This window comes from Ochotona princeps, chromosome 13, assembly GCF_030435755.1.
Source record: "Ochotona princeps isolate mOchPri1 chromosome 13, mOchPri1.hap1, whole genome shotgun sequence".
NCBI classification, from domain to species: Eukaryota; Metazoa; Chordata; class Mammalia; order Lagomorpha; family Ochotonidae; genus Ochotona; species Ochotona princeps.
Window position 1 is genome coordinate 20,596,988 of NC_080844.1, and position 22,537 is coordinate 20,619,524.

Below are 22,537 nucleotides of genomic sequence, written 5' to 3' on the forward strand. Positions count from 1 at the left end.
TATATAGCTAAATTGACCTTACCCTTGTATTTTCAGAAAGTACAAAGAAATCTTTATTTGTAAAGCCCAGCGTGTAAACATATGATTAAGGAAAAGATCAGATAAATTGATTTATTTGCAAACTATATAAGACTTTAGAATAACATAAACAAATAAAGAAGTATTTTAAATTAAAAAAGAATTTGCAGTCGGATTTTGCATGAGAATACAAAAATGTAACCACAGTGCAACATCAGTATTAATAATATTTAATTTTTATGTATTCATTTTTTAAGTAAAAGCCTGATATGAGATGCTCTAAACACAGGTAAGCATGCAGCTAACAGTGTAAACACTTCATAAAGAGATATGCTGATCACAGGTGTTTTCCACAGTTTGAAACCGTTTCACTGGGATATTTATGGTGAAGATTTGTGCTTACACTTAAAGAGGGATGCCAAAAATCACGGGGTAACATGTATTTATGAAATTAATGGCAATTTATTATGAAACCCAAATCTTAATGAAAAAATATATCTAATATTCTATAGAAGGCAAAAGAACAAAAAGTCATAAAATAACTGAATTTGTACTTATGTAATGATTGACACTTGAATTTTGTTTTAAGACACTTTAGAACACAGATATTACTTCATATCAAAACTAAAAGCTTCATTGATTTCTGCATCTTTGCTAACATCAGAGTCTTCAGAGAGCTCCCAGCAAGTTAAAAACAGATTTTACAATTAAATGCATTAAAATGAACTCATCTTTTAACTGAATTTCCACAATTTTCATAGTAGTCATTTAAAGACTGATTATACTCACTAAATGATGTTATCAAGTAGACTATGAAATTATTAGCTTTGTTTTTCATTTATATAGAAATAAACTGCATTCTATTCAAGAGACACAATAACCAAGGGAAATGCATGTTAAGTTTAAGCGGTATGTTTAGTAGGGGAAACCAGTTTGAATGCTTTTCAATCAGAAAATATTATCATTCTCTACAAAATGCTTATCAACTGTTAAAAATTTTAGCAGCTTTATAATAACTGTAATTATTACATCCTAAATATTTCAACATTCAAAGAAAATTTAATGAGACATTCTTCATTCCTTGCTCTGTGAAAGTTAGTTACATGAAGTTGATTCCAGTCAAATTCAGCTACCTTTTGACTATCATCTCCACACTCCTCTTTTGGCTAACCTACATATAAATATACTCCTCATTCTGTATTTTTTTTTTTTTTTTGGCCTGAAAAAGTTATCACCTTGTATAGATTGGAAAAAAAAATCATGTTTTTCATCTTGTGTCTCCTAAGTCATACTTGGGTATGCCTTGCATGAAGATTATAATTAGGAAATATTTGTGGAAGCAATCGGATTGTCACTGAGAAAAATATGATTCTCATCCTCTTATTAGAAATATATTATTATTTATTTATAACAAGACAAATGCACTTATGGGGATTTTCATAAAATTATTATGATAAGATACTTATCAGTCACTACAGCTGCCATTTAGAAATTTTCAGAAAATGACTTGAATATTCAGAAAAGCAAATAAGATTCTTTCATTGTAAGGCCATGAGTTGAAATTATTAGCCCAAAACTTATAATGAGACTTAACTTTAATATATATAACTATATAATCTATTTGACTTACGGATTAAAAAACATTTTAAGACTTAAAATTAGTGAAGCAAGATCTTATATTTATCTTCTATTTTAAATATTCTTTACTTTTTTATCTTGTGTATATTTTTCTGTCTCTTGGTTTCCCAAGTGATTGTTAACGTGTGTTTCAAAAACTTTAAACTTAAACTTGACTATCTTACAGGTCTTACCAAAAAAAACCTCTTTCGAACATAAATTTTTAAGGATTAATTTCACTACTCAAATTTAGATTTAGATACTTAATGGAGTGTAGTTTTCATTTTTTATGAATTTATATATTTCTCCAAGAATTTTTATATGATAAATTGACATATTTTACATGTATGCATATAATTATAAAGCACAACTCAAATTGTAAAACCTTTTTCATTGCCCTAAAATGAATTAATGCATGAAAAATGCATGTGATATCTAGGTTTCAATTATTAAGTTTAATAGAAAGTCAAGAAAAGGATAGAGCAGGACATCTGAAAATTAAATCTGAATGTTTAATCCTGTGTAAATTCTGACAGTCTTTTACTGGCTGTATAACAAGAAATCTAGAAACACAAACAAAAGCTTTATGATGGAGAGAAAAAAACTTTATCAGCATCTGCATAAGAAAAAAAAAGGATGTCAAGGCAAATAGAATTCAATTTACAAAGCTTTTTACTTTGGACAATAGAGAACTTTCAAAAACATTTAAAATATGAAGTGCTATGCCAGAATTAATGATAACCCCCCAAAAAAAAATACCGCAAGTGTTGCCAAAGTGACATTAATTGTGAAGAAAAATGCATTTATAGAAAAGAATGATGCTATCTGTACATTATATGCTCCCAAATTTGTATAAATTATGACATTTTAAAATTAAGAATATATTCTTCCAAAATGATGGCTGAGTATTTTGTTTTTAAATTGCTAATGCTTTAGAGTTCAGTCCTCTGTGGAGGGCATATATATGTGTACACACACACACACCTGCACACATGCTTACATAGTCTTCATATTCTCTAACATTTTATATTTCAAGTCTTAGAATAAATAAGCAGCAGCAGCTGTAACAAAACTGGTGAAATTGTCATTTTGGAGCACAAATATATTAGGAAGTTTTTACACACATCAGAATAGAGTAATGAAAGTTTCTTCAACGAGGGAAACAAGACTGATTTTGGTTGTCTCCAAATCATTTCAGATGCGTATGGGGCACACACAGAAAACAATTAATACAGATAGACTTCAAACATTCATACATGATTAACACAGTTTGCCCTGATTGTTACACAACCATACCTTCTGAATCACAGGGGGAGAAAAGCAATCATTTCTTCATATTGCTACAGCATGTATGTATTAACCTAATTTGTCATATATTGCCTTGATTGTATAGAGGAATTGCTCTTCTATACTTGCTTAAGGTTGTATCAAAAATCTGTTGTATTTTAATCAAATGACCTCTCTGAATCTATTGATCACATCATATGGTTTTGATTCTTTGATCACATTTATTGATTTCATATGTTGAACTATCCCTACACACCAGGTATAAATTCCACTTGGTCTGGGTGAAGGATATTTCTGATGTGTTGTTGGAATCAATTGAGTAGTATTTTGTCAAGGATTTTCACAATTTTGTTCATCAGGGATATCGGCCTATACTTATAGTTCTCTTTGCTTTATCCTTCTCTGGCTTTGAGATTAAAGTGCTACTTGCTTATAGAAGGAGCTGTAGAACTCAACATAACACCACCTGCCTCTGAGGTTTTTTTGTTGTTGTCGGGAGGGTCTTCATCTTCCATCTTTGTTAATAGTATTTTAGTCTATGCCATCGTGACTTTATTTGGATAGATTATATGAGTTTAGAAATCTATACATTTTTCTAGATTTTTCAATTTATTGCACTATAGCTGCTTGTAGTAATTTCTGATAATTAATTTTAGTCCTTTGCTATCCATTGTAATATCTGCTTTTTCACATCTTATTTTTGTTGCTTATGTCTTCTACCTTTTCTTTTGGGTTAGGTGGCCCAATTTCTTTTTGTCTGAAAACCAGCTTTCATCTCATTGATATTTTTAACTATTTCCTCCTACAAAGTTTGTTTTGGTGTATTCTTCTATTTCTAGGTCTGTGGGAAGCATTTTTAGATCATTTGTTTGATGACTTTCCAACTTTTTGATATCAGTACTAACTGCTATAAACTTTCCTCTTAACACTGCTTTTATCAGAACCCATAATTTTTGATATGTTGTGTTGTCATCTTCATTTGCTTCTAGAAGTTTTTTTTTTCTTTTTTGATGTCTTCTATGATCCAGTGTTCATTTAGGAGTATGTTGTTCTGCCTCCATGTTCTCTAGAGTTCTTTTGGTGTTAATTTCCAGTCTTACCCCACTGTGATCCAAAAAGATATATGGCATGGCTTCACATTTTTTGCATTTTTTACATCCACATTGCTGGGGAAAAAGTTCTGTACAAGTTGACTAGTTGGTTTATGGTACAGATTAGCTCTGTTGCTTCTTTGTTAAGATTTTGTCTAATTTATCTGCCCATTGAAGAATGTGGAGCTTTGGAGTTCTTTATTATTACTTTTTTGAAATCTATGTCTCTCTTTAGATGCATTAAGATTTGTTTCAGATAATTGGGGATTCCCCACCAATATGTGCTTTGGCTGATGCAGGCGGCAGACTGAGCCTGGTCCTACACCACCTACTGCACATGAGTACCAGGTCTGAAGACCTCCCAAGTGAGCTTTATTACACGATTTCCAACTGGACTGCTCTGCTTAGATCCCAAATCTCAGGGAAATCACAAACATGTGGTCCAACCCTGGAGCACATGTTGTAGGACTGGGCCTTCTCAGTTGTTGATGCCCACCCAAAAGAGAACATACCCAGGGGCATCTAAAAAACAAAACAGCTCATCTAAGTCAACAGAGGAGCACAAGTACCTCTTCAATGGATGGGACAAGGGCAGGACAAACAACACTCCAAGTCAGGTTTTGCAGCATGTATCTAGGTCTGTGGACACACAAATGTAGACAAGGACACCTAAGGGGCTTTAGAAAGAATCTTGCACCTCTGGAACAAGGAAGCCATTAGCCTCTCGGAACAATCAACACAGCTGAAGTTTTATTATTCCCCTCATTGGAGTCTCTAATGCAACAACCAAAGACTGTCCTCCCTTGGTGCTCCCTGACCCCATCCACACAGGAGGAAAAACGGAAGCATTCATCTCATCCATCTTTCCCCTTACTCCTTCTCTCTCCATTGTAATCTGAGGGTCACGTGGGTCTGTGAGCCTCTCCCCTTTGCAATGTAATTTTTCAATAAATAGGTGCCTCTAGCATTGAGTGGCTATTCATTTACAATAGTCATATCACCCTGTTGTGTTGATCCTTAATACACAATGTAGTTCTTTCTCAACAGCTCTAGTCTCAATGTCAATTTTGTCTAGTATAGGATAACCACTGTTGCTTGGTTTTTAGTTCCTTTTGCATGGACTATCTATTTCTATCCTTTGTGGGAGACATTGTGTTTCTTGCTAACAGCTTATGGAGGGGTCTTACTTTTTAAATCCATTCAGCTAAAAATTGTGCTTTTTAATTGATAAATTGTCAATTCATGCTCAAGGTTATTATTGCAAAGTATGACTTGGACTTTGCACTTTTCTGCAAAAATTCCTATTGTTTGCTTTAAATCTCCGTTGTATTATTGTTACAAGGTTTTCTGCCATTGCATTCTTTAGGTCATGTTGTCACCATGGGTCAGCCCTGAAAGATCTTTCCTAATGTATTTAACACATAGCTGTTTATCTCTTATTTTAAAATGCCAGAAAAATTCAACTGAACTCGTAATGTGGAAAACTCATTAATAATATACACCTAGAAAAATGTGTTTATTAAAAGAGAAAGAGGTATCTCCTATTCATTTTTGTTCCCCTCCTCCCCAACTGGCCATAATAGGTCCAGGCAAAAAAAAAAAAAAAAAAGCTAGGAGCAAAGAATTCCATCCTTGTCCTTTGCCTGGCTGCCATGGACCAAAGTACTTTGGCCATTAACTTTTATCTACCCTCTGATTAAGAACTGGAGCAGCCTGAACATGAACCAGTATTCTGAGGTAGGATTCCAGCACTGTAAGCAACAGCTTAACATGCTGCAATACAATACCTACTCCCAGTTAGTAATCAATGTTGGGTATTTTAGTAATTTTTAATATATAGACACATATACATGTACATAACATGTACACATGTGCATTTATCCTCTCTACAAACTAGAACATATCATTTCTGAAATTGTTAACTACTATTTTTAGTTGTTAACCAATCATTGGGAAGATTTTCAACTTGTTTTATTTTAGACATCACACTACGGAAATAGAATTGAATAAAATATACACATGCGATAGTCAAGTATAGTTATTTAAAATAATTATCTTTTTATTATGTCTTAAATGTTTTTGAACTCGTAAATACTTGTGTTTCAGTGGATCTTAGAGAAGAACTTGATCTAGTATACAGAAGATCCGTACACAGCAGATCATCTACTAGTACGAACTTCCTAGAAATACACATTGCAAAGCTGGCAAAAGTATTTCAAACTGTATGAATATACATTCATAAATTGTTGTAAAATTGCCCTCAGACAAAACTCAATTACTAAGATTTGAGAAGTCATTTCTAGCTAACAGTCAGATTTAGCCAGATTGTTACTTTTCACTAGTTTAATTATTCATTTGTAATTTGGTCAAAAAATAGTGACCAACCTATGTTTGGTCTAATTGCCTTTTTCTACCCATCTATAATATAAAACATTTTATCCGCCAAACATTCACAGGCTAAAACTGAACATGATTGGGATGATTCAATTCAAGATAAGGTCAATACTGAATGGGAGTAAGAAACAAAAGATTGTATTTTAGGAAGATTTGGGAAAAAAATAATAATTTTCAAGTTTACCTAATGTCCTACACTGCTCTCACTTCAATGGGATATCACATCACCATCTGATATGTGGCATGTAAACAGAACAAAAATCATTCTTTGGGTGTTATTCACCTGATATTCAGGAAATGATCCCAAACCACAAATCTTGTGAGAGGAACATACACTTCTCCCTGAAAAACCATCATGCAGGGTCTGTCCATAAACATCGTATTGACAGTCGTAGGTGGTTGTCCACTGATTACAATCTTATTTCAGAGAGAGAGGACACCTACACTGAACTGACAAATTTCAATGAAAATTAAAATCTACCTGTTCCAATTTTTTTCTGTTGTAAATATTCTATTGAAGTCCTGCAGGAACTAAGTCATTCTAAGCACATTCATCACTGTATCTCTTTAAAGCTTAAACAGAATACAAGTACAGGCAGCAAATGGAGTTACTTACATTATTAGTAGTGGTTTGCCCAGCTAGCTGACTTGTTGCAAGTCAAAGTTTTATTTGTGTTTAGTCTAATAAGCCCCATGTAAATGGAGGTGAGACACATTTTTACTGAGGACATGTCCTTTTCTCATTAATTGCTCCTAATTTTCATGATGATTACTAACACAACATACAATTAATATGCCCAGGAGGTGGCAAAAAAGATTATGTGTCATGCTGTGGTTCGTTTAACAGCAAAGAAAAAACTGCTGCAGCTTCCATTTTTGTAGGCAATTCTATCACATAACCCAGAAATACCTTTCTTCTTCTGTCTCGATCTATCCATTCATACTTTAGTTTTAAAACTGGCAAACTTGGCCATGTCTGTCAGGGAGGATTAGAGAGATCTTAGTAACAATCTTAAAGTACTGAGAAAACTATTTCAGCAGATTTCTGTCTTTTGAATTATTATTATTTTATTTAACATGAAACTTAGAGTTTTTTCACTAAGATACTTATTACCTTACTCTGAGTAACCTCACTAAGACTCATGATATGCTATTATACAGCTTGACAAGAATGAAAACTAAACATTCCAGGGCCGTTTTCTTCTGTTTATTTCTTCAATATTTTTTTAAAAACAGCTTTCTGATTAATTCACTACTGATGTTACTTGAAAATTATATTTCTCTAGTAATCCCCCAAAGTCTGTTTCTCAGAACTTCCCTTTTGCACACTTCAAGATTTTTCTTTATGTTGTGATTGGCTATCAGAACAGAAGAAACAGAATGTCATCCATAACTACTGGCAAAAAAAAATAATAAATTATAGAAAAAATGCCTTATAACACTGTTTCAAGATGTAAATGGACTGAATTTAAACACATAAAATACCTCATAAATCTCAATGTTAAATTGTTCCTATAAGAGAAACAACTACTTCGTGTAAAGCATAGAAAATTTCAGAAAATATTATTTCTAAATCAGGTAACATTTTATTGAAAATACATACACAGTTGGCCTGGCGCAGTGGCCTAGCAGCTAAAGTCCTCGCCTTGAACGTGCCAGGATCCCATATGGGCGCCGGTTCTAATCCCAGCAGCTCCACTTCCCATTCAGCTCCCTGCTTGTGGCCTGGGAAAGCAGTCGAGGACGGTCCAATGCATTGGGACCCTGCACCCGCGTGGGAGACCCGGAAGAGGTTCCTGGTTCCCGGCTTAGGATGGGCATGTACCAGCCCGTTGCGGCTCACTTGGGGAGTGAATCATCGGATGGAAGATCTTCCTCTCTGTCTCTCCTCCTCTCTGTATATCTGACTTTGTAATAAAATAAATAAATCTTTAAAAAAAAAAAAAGAAAATACATACACAGTGTACCTCAAAGAGTTCACCTATTCATGATACAAGGGAGGTTTCACATATGTTAATTTTCAGCTTCTTGCAATTATTTCTTATTTTCTCACTAAGATAGAAATTCATTAGCATTCAATGCTGATTCTGAAAGTGAATTCTAAAAAGATAGAACCACTACTGGTTTCAAGGACAATGGTAGAATCACTGAGAGCCTTCAGTAACTCGCATGCATTATGCTTCCTGAATTTAGAAATTTTGATTTTAAGGCTACTATAAATTTATATGTAAAAAGAACACAGTGCTAACAGCTAGTTTTCATTGCAAATGTTTACTGGATATTCCAAGGAGCCAAAGACTGTTCCTAGTATTGTAAAGGTATTTTATTTAATAGTGAAAAGAAATTCTTTAAATTGTATCATAACTTTGCAGGCTTGATACGTATAGAAATTAAGAAATACATATGTTCAAGGTCACACAGCTTTGTCAAGATTAAATTATAAAATCCATGTTTCCTTCCTCATTATGATTTTAGGAAAATATTGGCCTAAATATCAAAATATTCCATTCATATCCTTTATGCTTAATATTCATTAGCTTTGTTTTTAATACACATGGATTAAGCATTTTTGTAACAGTTGATTAAGTAAATATTGAGTTCAATGGAAAGTGTTCTAAGTTAATTTTTATTCCAACTTGATATTGTGCAGGAGTAATTACTCTTCCCTTCCCCCTTGTGAGTTTGTCTTTATGGCGAGGGTACAGATGGTATCTCTGAGTCAGTCTGATCTCACGACTGGTATTTAGCTCCGACTCAGAGATAAAGTTAATAAAGAGACCGTTCCTCAAAAAAAATTAATTAATTTTAAAAAGTGTTCCATTACCCTTTATAGATATTACATGTGTCTGAGTATCATTCATCATTCCTTGTGGTATTTTGCGCTTGATGCAGCGTGAACCAAACTAGGGCTAAAGCTAAAGATCCCTATAGGTATGGGTGAGCAGGCAGAACCTTTGCCTGATTTCAGAGGAGGCCCTAGTCTGTCAGGTAAGTGACCTCAGCTCATTGATGGAGATGAAGTCCTTAGCTCCCTCATGGTTATTCATGAGAGTAAGATTAGGGTGAAGGCATGCCTCCCTCTGATAAGGCCCCTGCCATGGACAGGAATAGATTTTGCAATGCTTGCATCGAGGTCTGGTTACCTCAGTGATAGGGAATCACAGGCCTGTGTTCATGAGGGTTTTTTCACTTAGCACCAGACTTCCCAGCACCTAGGAGCAAGCAACTAAAACAACTAACCATGAATGTGTTCACTAATTACTGTTATTGTAACCTGCTAGCAATCTCAGACCCTCCGATTTATGTCATGTTTGATTTATACACATAGATTAAAATGGACTCAGGCAGTTGCTCTGGGCTCTTGCGTCTGGCTCATGTATGTGCCAAGACTCAACCCTGATCCCGACTGTTTATCTTGTGTCGTTCATTCATTCATTCCCGATTCTTCCTATTTCTAATTGATTCTTTCCTGCCTATCTTTCAGCCTTGTATCCTGCTGGACTGTTCCCTCAAAGCTCTCAGTGATTCTGCAGAAACAATCAACCCTACATCTGCTTTTTTCATCCCAAGAATTCTGTACATTCTCAGCAGTCTAGCTTACCATCCTACCTTGTAGCGCGCCCCTGGCCAGCAGGGAATAAAACGCAGACACCGAAGTCCTTCTCTGATCACACTTTATTGGAGCGCCGCTTGATTGAGGGAAAGATGGCAGTGGGGGGCGCAGGGAGAGCAAAGCGGATGGCTTATATACACCTCCATGAGAGGCGTGTCTGTGGCTCAGTGACCGGTCGTGATAGGACAGTGAGTGCTTACTTGTCAGATTGGGATAGGTCGCTGCTGTTGCCGGGCAAACTAGGGCAGGAAGCTACGTCAGGGCAGAGTTGTTTACTCTGTGCCTGTCGCCATCTTGTAATGGCTACTGACTGCGCTCTGCACTACCTCTCCTCATATAGGGTTGTAAACACTGTACTACAACATCTTCCTTTTGCAGTTGAACCCCTATCACCAAACTTCCACAGGGTCTCATCAGATTCATCGTCTATCATTAACAAAATCACCAACTTAAGCTTCCCAATTAATTTACATCTAATCTTTATCCCTTCCACATCCCTGCACCCTTTATTTCTGTAGCTCTCATGAGTTCCATATTTTGCAAAACTAGAACTGAAAGGTAGACGGATGCATTCTTCTATCTTTCAATTCCTGACTATACAGCAATATTTTGCATCCTTTGCCACTGATTCCAATTTTCCTAAAGTTCATGCCACCAGTCAATACCTCTGCTCTGGTATGGTATGCCTTTGTAATTGTATTGAAAGTGTTAGATCTTCATGGGTAGGGATTTAGCCTTGGTGACCCACCTTGAAAGGGGTTCAAGGCATCTCAGGTTAACGGCTTATTTTTGGAGTGGTTCAGGACTCCTCCTGAGCCTGGATGACTTCTCACTAGAATGAAGTATTCTACAGCAATTTCAGCTTCTTTGCTTGTTTTTTGCTCTCTCACACTCTATCACATCCACACAGTTACACAGAACTTGCCAGAGGCCACATAAAGATGGTTACATAATCTTGGACTTACACTCTCCAAAGACTATAACCTACGCATGCCTATTTTTATAGTAACACAAACATATATTTTGTTAAATAATACATAGCAGACGGAGAAAATCGCCTACCAAATATTCTTGGAGTAGCCATACACATACATCTTAAATAACAGATTTTATTAATTGCATATGCTAACAGCTGGGTTTATTGGTTTATTGCTTTCTTTTTCTCCATCACTATATGAGGGCACTGCAGAAAGTTCATTTTAAAAGGTGGGATTTAAGGATAACTGTATTTTTGTGAAACAGTTTTGGAACTCCACGCAATAATTCAATCACAATACACATCTGCCATAAAGTATTTGAAGATCTTTTACTGTATGTGAGCTTCGAGAAATTTTTGGACCAAAACAAGATTTCCTTTTAATTCCATCTTCTATGAACTTTTGAAGTATCCCTCTATACTCCCTTTGCATATATGGTAATGCAAATTAGAGTCAAGTAGCCATAGCAGGAGTTTCAAAGTTTATCCATTTACTCTTTCATAAATTGAGTCATTTACATGATTCAAGATCTTGCATTTTCCTAGTATCTGTTCCCTCATGGTACTAACTTCTCACTACTTTTAGGTAGATTTCCATTCTCTCCTACATCCATCCCTTCCCAAAGGCCCTCCCTTCAGAATACCTGGGTTAACTCTTCAGATCTTGAAAACATGAGTAAGTTGATTAGTCAAATCACACAGAAACTATAGCAACATTTATTCAGTATAAAATATAAGTAATTTGACCTCATTTTCATAAAAGTAATATAAAAGCTGCTTCATACTTACCTCATAATTAACCTATACTTAATTTGAGTAATTAAATTCCACATCTGTCTCAGGCATTTAAAATATAACAAGTATAACTACACAGCAAATGTAAACAGCACCGCTACGTTCATCTACAAATCTTGAACTCTTCCCTTTTACTTTAATCAGCATCGAAATACATTTCCTCCTACCTTCACTCTGAGCACAGAAGCAAACATCCTTGCATCTTCAGATACACCACCAATGTAGAATTTTTTCTGAAACACTGGAGGATGATTATTTTCATCCTGAATCTCAATGTATACTTTCGCTGTATTGCCTGGAAAATAAAAAGGAAATATTTTTATTAGGCATTACTCATAGAAAAAAATGTGCCAAGGAACAAACATTTGGCCTAGCAACGGACTTGCCAGTGAGTTGCATCAGTTTCGGAGTGTGAGTCTTGGCTACACTCCCAATTCCAGTTCCAGTAACTGATTCCACGACACTCAACTAGAAGACCCAGAGTGATTTCTGGTCTCATGGCTTAGACCTGGTGCAACACAGCAAGTTGTGGGAATTTGTGTGTGATCCAGCAACTGGGAAGTCTTTTGGTCTGTTTTCTGTCTCTCAAATCAAACTTATAAAAAGCAATGGAGGGCCCAGGACAAAGGCACAATTAGCCATTCCTCCCCCTTCACGCACCAGTATCCCACATGGGTGCGAGTTAATGTCCTGGCTACTCCACTTTTCAGCAAACTCCCAGTGTATGGGAGGTAGAGGATAGACCAGAGCCTTGGACCCTGTACCTGTGTGGGAGACTGGAAGAGGTTCCTGGCTCCTGGCTATGAATAGGCTTAGCTCAGACGATTGTGGCCACTTGGGGTGTAAATCAGATAGAGGGATTTTTCTATCTCTCCATAAATCTGACCTGCCTTTGCAATAAAACAGATAAAATCTTTAAAATAAAAATGCATGGCAATACTTATATTTAAAAATAACAATAGAAATAACTTAAATCAAAATGCCATTCTTTTTAAAACATGCATTTTATTTTTATTGGAAAGTTAGACATACAGAGAGGAAGAAGAACAGAAACGATGATTTTCCATTCGATGGTCCACTCCCCAAGCAGCCGCAACAGCTGGAGCTGAGCTGATCTGAAGCCAGGAGCCAGAAGCCTCTTCTGGGTCTCCCACATGGGTGCAAGGTCCCAAGAACTTAGTTTGTCCTCAACTGCTTTCCCAGGTCACAAGCATGGAGCTGGATGGGAAGTGGGACTGCTGTGTTTAGAACTGGTGCTCATATGGGATTCCAGCACATGTAAAGTGATGACTTTAGCCACTAGTCTACCACGCTGGGTCCTGAGAATGTCATTCCTACATGGATACGTGATGCCCAAAAAATCAGAACATAGGTAATAATGCTTTTGGTATAATAATATTAACTCATTGATATTTCTTTTAGTCATAAGGTCTTTGTAATTGATTTTACTCAATTTAATAGACAAAATGTACTTTTAATTTAATTGAAACAACTCCAGTTTAAGTCATTATCATTTTATTCTTATTATTATTACACTACAGTAAAATAGTTGAATATTAACTCCTTATTAAATAACAAAAACTTCATAAATTTTTAAAAAAGATTTATTTAGTTTTTTTATTACAAAGTCAGATATACAGAGAGGAGAGATAGAGAGGAAGATCTCCGTCCGATGAGTGACTCCCCAAGTGACTGCAACAGCCAGTGCTGCACCCAAAAACTTCATAAGTTAAAAATATACTTTTCTTGACTGTATGCATAAAAGTTAAGACATGATTTTTTTAAGTTTGTGTAGTACTTTTGCTTCAATACTAAAAGTAAACAATGACTGGATAATGCTACTTCCAAAAAGGAATATAAGGGTCATCAATGCTTACAAGTAACATTCCTTGAACAAAACGCAATATAGCTGAATAAATGGTAATTGCATCACTCACAAATGCTACGTTTTATCATTCAAATTACATTAAATATACCACAAATCATTTTAACTTAAAGAAAAACGTGGTGCTTTTCAGCAGTCCAAGAAAAGTCTTTTTCAAATATTCTTATAGAATCTGGCGCACAGCCTAGTGAGTAAATCCTCATCTTGTGTGCACTGGGATCCCATATGGGTGTTTGTGCATACCAAGTGCCCCCAGCTCCTCGCTTGTGGCACAGGAGAGCAGAAGATGGCCCAGTGCCCGGGGAAACTGCACCCACTTGTTAGACCTAGAAAAAGCAATGTGGCTTCTGTTCGGCTCAGCTCCTGCCACTATGGCTGTAATTTGTAAATCTCTGTAAATCTTACTTTCCAATAAAAGTAAACAAAATCTTCAGACAATTTTATATATGTACAAATTTTTAAAATTTGTAATCAGATTAAAGAGGAAATAAGTTACTATCATTTTTTCAAAAAGTAGACACAAATCAATATTCCAATGCATTACTTAGGTAAACTTTTCTGACGCGTTTCAATGAGGATCCGATCTAGCAATGCACAACTGACCAGCAGCTGTTTTTCAGCGATACTTGTTTTGGCATTTTATTCTAGCTTTCCATGGTTCTAACTTACAACAATCAGTATCAGCTAGTGATCCAACAGGTGCATTACTTGTATACAATATGTCTGTGCTGACGAAATAATTGAGTGAACAACTTGACTCATCTTAGGAAGAACTCAGTAACAGGAAGGGTCAGAGAAAATAGTTAACTCCAATGTGTGGACTATTCCCTGCTGCTACACTTCTGTTTTTCCTCTTATTTCTCTCTCCTTGAACTGCAGGAGCTAAAATCCAACAGGGAAGTGTGCAGGGTCCACAGAGAAGAGTGCCAGCGGGGCAGTGGAGCTAATGACAGTTCGTACAGGCGTTCCTGCAGCGCCAGGGCTTTGACCTGCACCCCAGTCAGCCACCACTAATCAGAGCTCACTCAAAATAATCCCATTTCCTATCTTACTACCAGACACATATTGTCACTGTAATGAAAGCAACAAACAATTCTACTTGTAGCATTTTTAAAAAAGAGAATTCCTATGCTATACATCCTTTCCGATAATTCTGTTATTAAAATTATTCATGCGATCAGGTAACTGCAAGAGTTTTCATGTAAAAGCCAATCTGTTCATGTACTATAGCTTACAGAACAGGCCATTTTAACAGCAAAAATAAATAAATTAAATAAATAAATAATAAAATTTAACATGAAATGCAGGGTTCTTAATAAACTAATGCAGTGTGGTAGTTGATTTATTTAGCTTCCTTTTGCACTTTGACACTGCCTAGTAGTGTATACTATTTATGGATATGATTGCTGTAGTACCTGTACAAACTCAGCTCTCACAGCACATGTGCAAAGTACAGCTCTACCTATCAGTCACACCCAATGGCTATCTTACAGAAACATTCACTTTCCAAGTACTTATGTGCTACACTCCAGCCACCACGGCATTGTACTTCAGAAATTTCTGGAGAACAAGGCAGTGTCTATCGGAAAAGCAGGTGCTCTCACTGGTGAACTCTAACAACTGGTGATTGTCTAAGTTACCAGGTAACTCTTTTTTTTCCTAACAATGTCACATGGGCTCATTCCTTAAACTTAAATTTTAATGAATGTGGTAAGTTATTCACTGTAAATTTACAAAGTCTTTACATAGACTACATAGAGAAGTAACTGGTATATTCTGTGGAAGAATAATTTTATTTATGCTTGCCTTCAAAGAACAGAAATATGTTAAAATTGCTATATTTAATTATGAGTTCATCTGTTTGACTCTATGGATACTGAAGATTTAAAAATATAATTTGTTCTATACATAACTTGCATAATTAAATTTAAGATTAGGAATTCAAACCATTCTTTGGTTGGGGATCAACACTGCGGTTTAGCAGATAAAGCTATGAGCTGTGGCACTGGGGTCACATATGGGTTCTGGTTTGATTCTACTTGTTCCACTTCCGATCCAACTCCCTGCTAATGCACCTGGGAATGCAGCAGAGGATGTCTACAGGCGCGCGGGTTTCTTCATATCAGGTGGGAGACCTGAAAGAAGCTCTTGTCCTCTGGCTTTGGACGTGCCCATCTCCTATCATTATGGCCATGTGGGTGGCGAATTTTCTCTTTTTGTCTCTCCCTCTATCCCATATTCTGCTTTACAAATAAATTTTGCAAAAAAAATTATTTTGGTTAAGTGACCTGAACTAGTTTGCAAGTGTTCTGAGGGATGAGGTGCTAAGGAAAACTTGAAACGTAACTATAAAACTTGTAGGAAACGAGGAATGGAGTTTCATTCTATGTAAGTAATTGAAAACAATTCGACTGAAATTGATGAAACACAATACATACAGAATGCTGTGCAGTGAGAGTTCAGTATGATGAAATTATTTTTATGATTTGCTTGCTAACTTTTGGTTATAATATTACACATGTGTTCTTAATTCTTGTTCTCTATTTGTAACACAAGGCACTTTAGATCTGGATGGAAAAATGAATTAAAAAAAAAACTTTATTCAAATGGGATACATCAAGCCACAAAGTTTCTGCACCACAAATAACCTAACACAATAAAGAGGCAGCCAACAGAATGGGAGAAAATATTTGCAAATTATGCAACTCATAGAGTATTAATATCCAGTATCCCTAAAGAACTCAAAGAACTCAACAAACAATATGGTTTAAAAATGGGCAAAGAACATAAACAAGCATTTCTGAAGTAATGAAATTCAAATGGCCAATAGACATATGCAAAAATGCTAGACTCATTGGCCATCAGGGGAAAGGCAAACAAAAACCACAATGAGGTTTCACCTCACCGCAGCTGGACTGGCTACCACACAGAAATCAGAAAACAATACTTGCAATTGAGGATGTGGGATAAAAGGTATTCTAACCCAGCGCTGATGAAAGTGTAAGCTTGTGCAATCATTATGGGTAATGGGTATGAGGATGCCTCAAGCATGTGAAAACAGATACATCATATCACCCAGCTACCCATTCCTGGAAATTTATCCAAGCAGAATGAAAGTGGCATATGAGAGAGTTATCCGTAACTGCATGTTTATTGCAGCTCAATTTACAATAGTTAAGAAATGGAACCATCCAAATGCCTATCATTAGATGACTGAATAATGAAAATGTGGCATATACACAGTATGGAACACCACTCAGCCACAAAAATGCATGAAATCTTCCCTTCTGTAATTAAATGCATGCAACTGAGAACCATTATGCTTAATGAAATAGGCTAGTCTACCCAAACACAAATATCATATGCTTCACCTAATTTTATAAAAAATAGTATAAAAATGTAATCTATAGGTGTGAGAGTAACATTTGGGATTTGTTTATTTTATACAGCCTTTTTTCATGATCACATGAAGCAATATGCTTATTTTTCGTTTTATCATTTGTTTTTGTTCTGTGTTGTTATGCTCTACATACAATTAAACCACATTGCTTTTCTTATTCTAATATGTGAAATTATTTTACTATTTCAATATTGACCCAACTTATAATAATGAAATAAGCTCAGCCATATGCATTTCTCAAAACATGATTTTCTTTAATTTTTAAAAATGTATTTATTTAAAGACATTTCTATTGACTAAACTGGCCTAGTGACCCAATGTCTTCAAATTTCAATAAAACTTTTTGACTTTAAAATAAAAATGAAATGCGAACATATCTAAGACTGTTAACTGTGTGAAAGACTAACATCATATTCCACAACTTTATTTCGATCAGTAAGAAATCATTTCAATACTGTATAAATAGTCAAGAATAGAATTTAGAGCAGTTATTAATTTCTTTCCACTCATAACTGCTACTCATCTGGTAACACATTTTGTTATTTTATGATTCAATAGTGATAATATAAAACTGCATATGCTATATTTTACACATTTGCCCATCAATATTTTTAGTGCTATTATAATGAAATAAGCTAGTGAATATTCTGGTTAGCACCTAAAATAAGAATCTAGGGCCTGGCGCAGTAGCCTAGCAGCTTAAGTCCTCACCTTACACACGCCAGGATCCCATATGGGTGCTGGTTCTAATCCTGGCAGGCCCACTTTCCATCCAGCTCCCTGCTTGTGGCCGGAGAAAGCAATTGAGAATGGCCCAAAGCTTTGGAACCCTGCACCCACTTGGGAGACCCTGAAGAAGCTCCCAGCTTCTGGCTTTGGATTGTCTCAGCTCTGGCCGTTGTGGCTGCTTGGGGAGTGTATCAATGCAGAGAAGATCTTCCTCTCTCTCTCCTCCTCCTCTGTGTATATCTATCTTTCCAATAAAAATAAAATAAATCTTAAAAAAAATAAGAATCTAATTAACACGGTATATGTTACCTTTAAATCTTAACCTACGCAAATAGTTTTAGAAGTTCATTATAAGTACCAGTTTAGTGTTCTATTGAACAGCTATCCTGTTTTAACCTATGAACAAAAACTTCAGTTATATCATATCTTAATTATTACAATAACTCAAGTCCTTTTTTGTTATGTATTATTTTTATTGGAAAGTCAAATATTTATAGAGAAGAGGAAAGACAGAGAGGAAGATCTTCCTCCACTGATTTGCTCCTCAAATGGCTGCAATGTCCAGACCTGAGACAATCAGAAGGATATCAGAAGCCAACCTGCAGCCAGGAGCCAGGCGCTTCTTCTAGTCTCCCACATGGGGGCAGGGTCCCAAGGCTTTGGCCCATCCTCTACTGCTTTCCCAGGCCATAATGAACCAGCACCCTTATGGGTTCTTAGGGCATGCAAGAATAGGACTTTAGCTTCTATGCTACCATGCTGGGCCCTTAAACTCGTCTTATAAAATACTATTTTAATGCTGAGGAGCACTACGTTGGGATACATTTCCACGAGTTTGTTTTTCATTTTATTAGTTCATTAATTTTTGCCATCTCAGTATCCCTGCAAAGTTAAACATACATAAAATATTAATTTATTATTCCACTCAATAAATTTTGTTCAAGTAAGCTGGAATGTTCTTTGTGCTATTGAATTGAATCTTCATCCTCTATAAGCTTAACAAAAATATACAAATTTATCAGTTGATAAAACTTACATTTAACTGTGGAAACGGTCACTGATACAACACTATCAGAAATTATCATCTGATGCTGGAATTGTCACCTAGTTCTGTGTCATTTGAAAACTCAAAGTTCTTCATTTTACCAACACTAACTTGTTAACATAACTAACAAATCCAGTAATATCTAATATAAAAATCTGTACCAAAGGTGGGAACTTTAGACGCTTTACAGAATGCTTTAGACGCCATTTGGGTTCTTACATCCCAAGTAGCCTGGCTCCTGACTCTTCCCATTTTCAACTTTCTAATAACGTGTGCCTGAGAGGTGCAGGTGATGCCACGATAACCGATTGCCTACTTTGGTATTTGGACTGCTTCAGCTGAGTGGGTGCTGATTTTTGGAGAATGAACCAATGTATCAGGGACCTCTTTTTACTATGACAATCTACATCCCACTTTTCACATTTAGCAAAAAGAATGATTTTAAATCCTATCACAGTCCAAAATTTTGAAGATGAGAACTGATTATTTTGAGAACTAAAGCAGGACTGTCCTTGATATTCTCTGCTGGCGTAACTGATACTGGGATTACACGGAAGCATTGACAGCAGAACCCGGGGTTAAGGAAAGCACAAGCCGTGTGACATTAATTTCAGTTTTGGTCCAGAAACTGTAATTTTTCTACGTGCTCAGGGACCCTGTGCTTCATTTTCTTTTTTGCTTTTATTTTTCCCCATGTATTTATGCAAGGAAATCCTGAATCTCACCACTGCTTTAATTCCCTGAGCCAGTAAGTTCCTGAAGTGGCATATGAGATGAGGAAATGTGAGAAACATTCTCGATGTTTGTTAAACAAAGATAAAAAGAGAACTTCCAGGTCATCAACTTCAGCAAAGGAAGTAAGGATTTCAGAATTGCTGCAATGCCAGACTTAACATTTGCGGATAGTAAGAGAATGAAGTTAATCCTTCATTAAATCGGAACACAATTTTCTAATGCTGTTGCATATTTAAGATTTTTTTCCTGAATTTTACTGACAAATTGATTCTTTGAGCACTGTGACGTCCACATACCACTGTAATTGCTACAACTCCCATCTCCTAGGTAACCAATAAAGTAATACAATGAATTATTCTACCTTTATTTTTACTCTCACAAATTAACCAAAGAATAGATGCTAAGCATTAAAATATAAACACAAATAATCACAAGTTGTTATGACTGAAAGCAATTCTTAAAGATAACAGACCTAAAATCTAAATTAAGCAAATAAGAATCAGAAAACATTTAACAATTTTACAGTCTATTTGGATATACCCTGAAGATATTTGATATTACTATTCATAAAAATTCATTCCATGCTCCTCTGTCACAGATTTTATGAATGAATCTACAGACAAAGTAATATTTAAGAATAAAGGGATCAGGCCCGGCGCCGTGGCCTAGCGGCCAAAGTCCTCGCCTTGAAAGCCCCGGGATCCCATATGGGCGCCAGTTCTAATCCCGGCAGCTCCACTTGCCATCCAGCTCCCTGCTTGTGGCCTGGGAAAGCAGTCGGACACTGCACCCGCGTGGGAGACCCGGAAGAGGTTCCTGGTTCCCGGCATTGGATTGGCGCGCATCGGCCCGTTGCGGCTCACTTGGGGAGTGAATCATCGGACAGAAGATCTTCCCCTCTGTCTCTCCTCCTCTCTGTATATCTGACTTTGTAATAAACATAAATCTTTAAAAAAAAATAAAGGGATCACCTGAAAAGAGCATTTAATCTGGTTTTACTAGAAAGTTCATTTTGATTTTTCAATAAAATATCTATGTGTATAAGTTAAAGGAAGTATGAGGTGATACATGAGTGTATTAATCAGAAAAGTGGGAATTTGATTACTGGTATTTATAAAATGGGTAATTATTAAGTTTAGTACGATGAGATAGATCATTGGTTCTTACTAGATTTTGCTCTGTAAGAAAAATATTCAGCTATCATTATATACACGGTTTATTTTCTCTACCTAGACAACAAGACAGATTGAGTGCTTTGATGCTCATTTAATAGTTTTCTAAACTAATCTTAATGTTGATTTGATTAGCCTTTGCATGATTTTATTGCTGATATAGAAAACATACGTTCTGTGTAAGTGTTTTGCTGAAAGGTTAATAACTAAACTTGTAAATAATGGCTCCAAAAACTCACATTCAGGTTAGTGTAACAAATAGTACTTCATTCTCACCTAAGTCTTTTAATGAAGAAAATGACAACATCAACAATTTTACTACCACGGTGAAGGTAATCAGGTCAAAAAAAAAGAACTGTTTAAACAATGAAGTTTGGTGTAGTTTGCACTTAAAAATTTTCCTAATTGGGAATATTTTGTGAACTGAATTTCTCTGCATAAACATAAAATATTAAATTAGTATTCTCACACAATATTCTCACTTTCATTGATACTGCCAGTATTGTAATATTCCTGTGAAATCCAAATGGTCTTTTTGGAAATTTTGCATGACAACGATGCTGAGCTTTAGCTCAGCTTCTTTTCCATAACTAAAAGTCATTTCGCTAACTAAAATGATTTTGAGTGAGCAGATGGTAGCTCTATCAACAAAAAGTGTTAACAAAGGACCACTAAGGATTAATGAAAAGTGCTGCAGTTGTTATAACTTTAAGCAATAAAAACTTCAACTTACGGCTCTTGTTTTTATTCCTGGCAATGGTGGCCATCTACTTCCTACCTGTTTAATTCTTTGGAGGGTTAAGTTTATGATTATAAAGCAAATTAAAATACGTTTGCGCAAAAACTAGAGAAATGGCCCACGTGATCGCTTCATTTGCATCAGCAGCATCCCATATGGGTGCTTGTTCCATTTACAGCTGTTCTATTTCTGATTCAGCTCCCTGAGAGCATTCCTGGAAAACTACCAGAAGATGGTTCAATCTCTTGGGCCCCTGCCTCCACATGGGAGATAGGGAAGAAGTTCCTGGCTCCTGGCTCCAGATTAGCTCAGTCCTGACCATTGCAGCCAACTGGGGAGTAAACCAGTGGATGGAAGATCTTTCTGTCTGTCCTTCTCTCTGCTGATATGCCTTACCACATAAATAAATAAATAAATAAACAAACAAATAAATAAATAAATAGATAGATAAATAAATAAATAAATAAATAAATAAATAAATAAATAAAGTCTTCTAAGAAATCTAATGAAAGGAATGAAAGGAAGCAAACCAACAACAAAGAAAGACAGAAAAAGAGAAAGAAAAACAGAGGGGGCATAAAAAACAATCCAGTACTCTTAAAATTGTATTTGTGAAACACATGATATTTGTTATATTAATAAAAATAAATTGAAACAGTTACAGTTTTGGAACAAAAGACTGAGGGAAATATGAATTCACCCGCAAATTCCCTGATGTTGTATAGGTGATCAACTCTATGCTTAACTTGCTTACACATAGTATGATACACAACAAAATAAATGAGAAAATTCATGTAAAGCGATAAACACTTGGTGTCTTTGTTATTTCATATGTGTCTCAGTTCCTTCCTCTCAATGTAAGAAGAAGAAAATATTAGTAATACCATCATCATCACTATCATAACAAAGAACAGCAATAACATGGGGGTAAATATCGTCCTAGCAGCATATTATAAAAGAACCTTTTTCATGTTATGATATGAAAGATATCAAGAAACATACTGGAAAATGTATCTGCTATTTACTGCAAATGGAATTCCC

At 35.7% G+C, this 22,537-nt stretch overlaps 1 protein-coding gene across 1 annotated transcript in view; it reads right to left on the bottom strand.

The window, feature by feature from the left end:
* Window positions 1–22,537, bottom strand: part of PCDH15 (protocadherin related 15) — a 548,396-nt gene that overhangs the window by 63,933 nt on the left and 461,926 nt on the right. Inside the window, exon 25 of the mRNA XM_058671280.1 lies at window positions 11,959–12,086. Within this exon, the coding sequence (XP_058527263.1) occupies window positions 11,959–12,086 (128 nt within the window). The remainder of the gene's footprint in view (window positions 1–11,958; window positions 12,087–22,537) is intronic.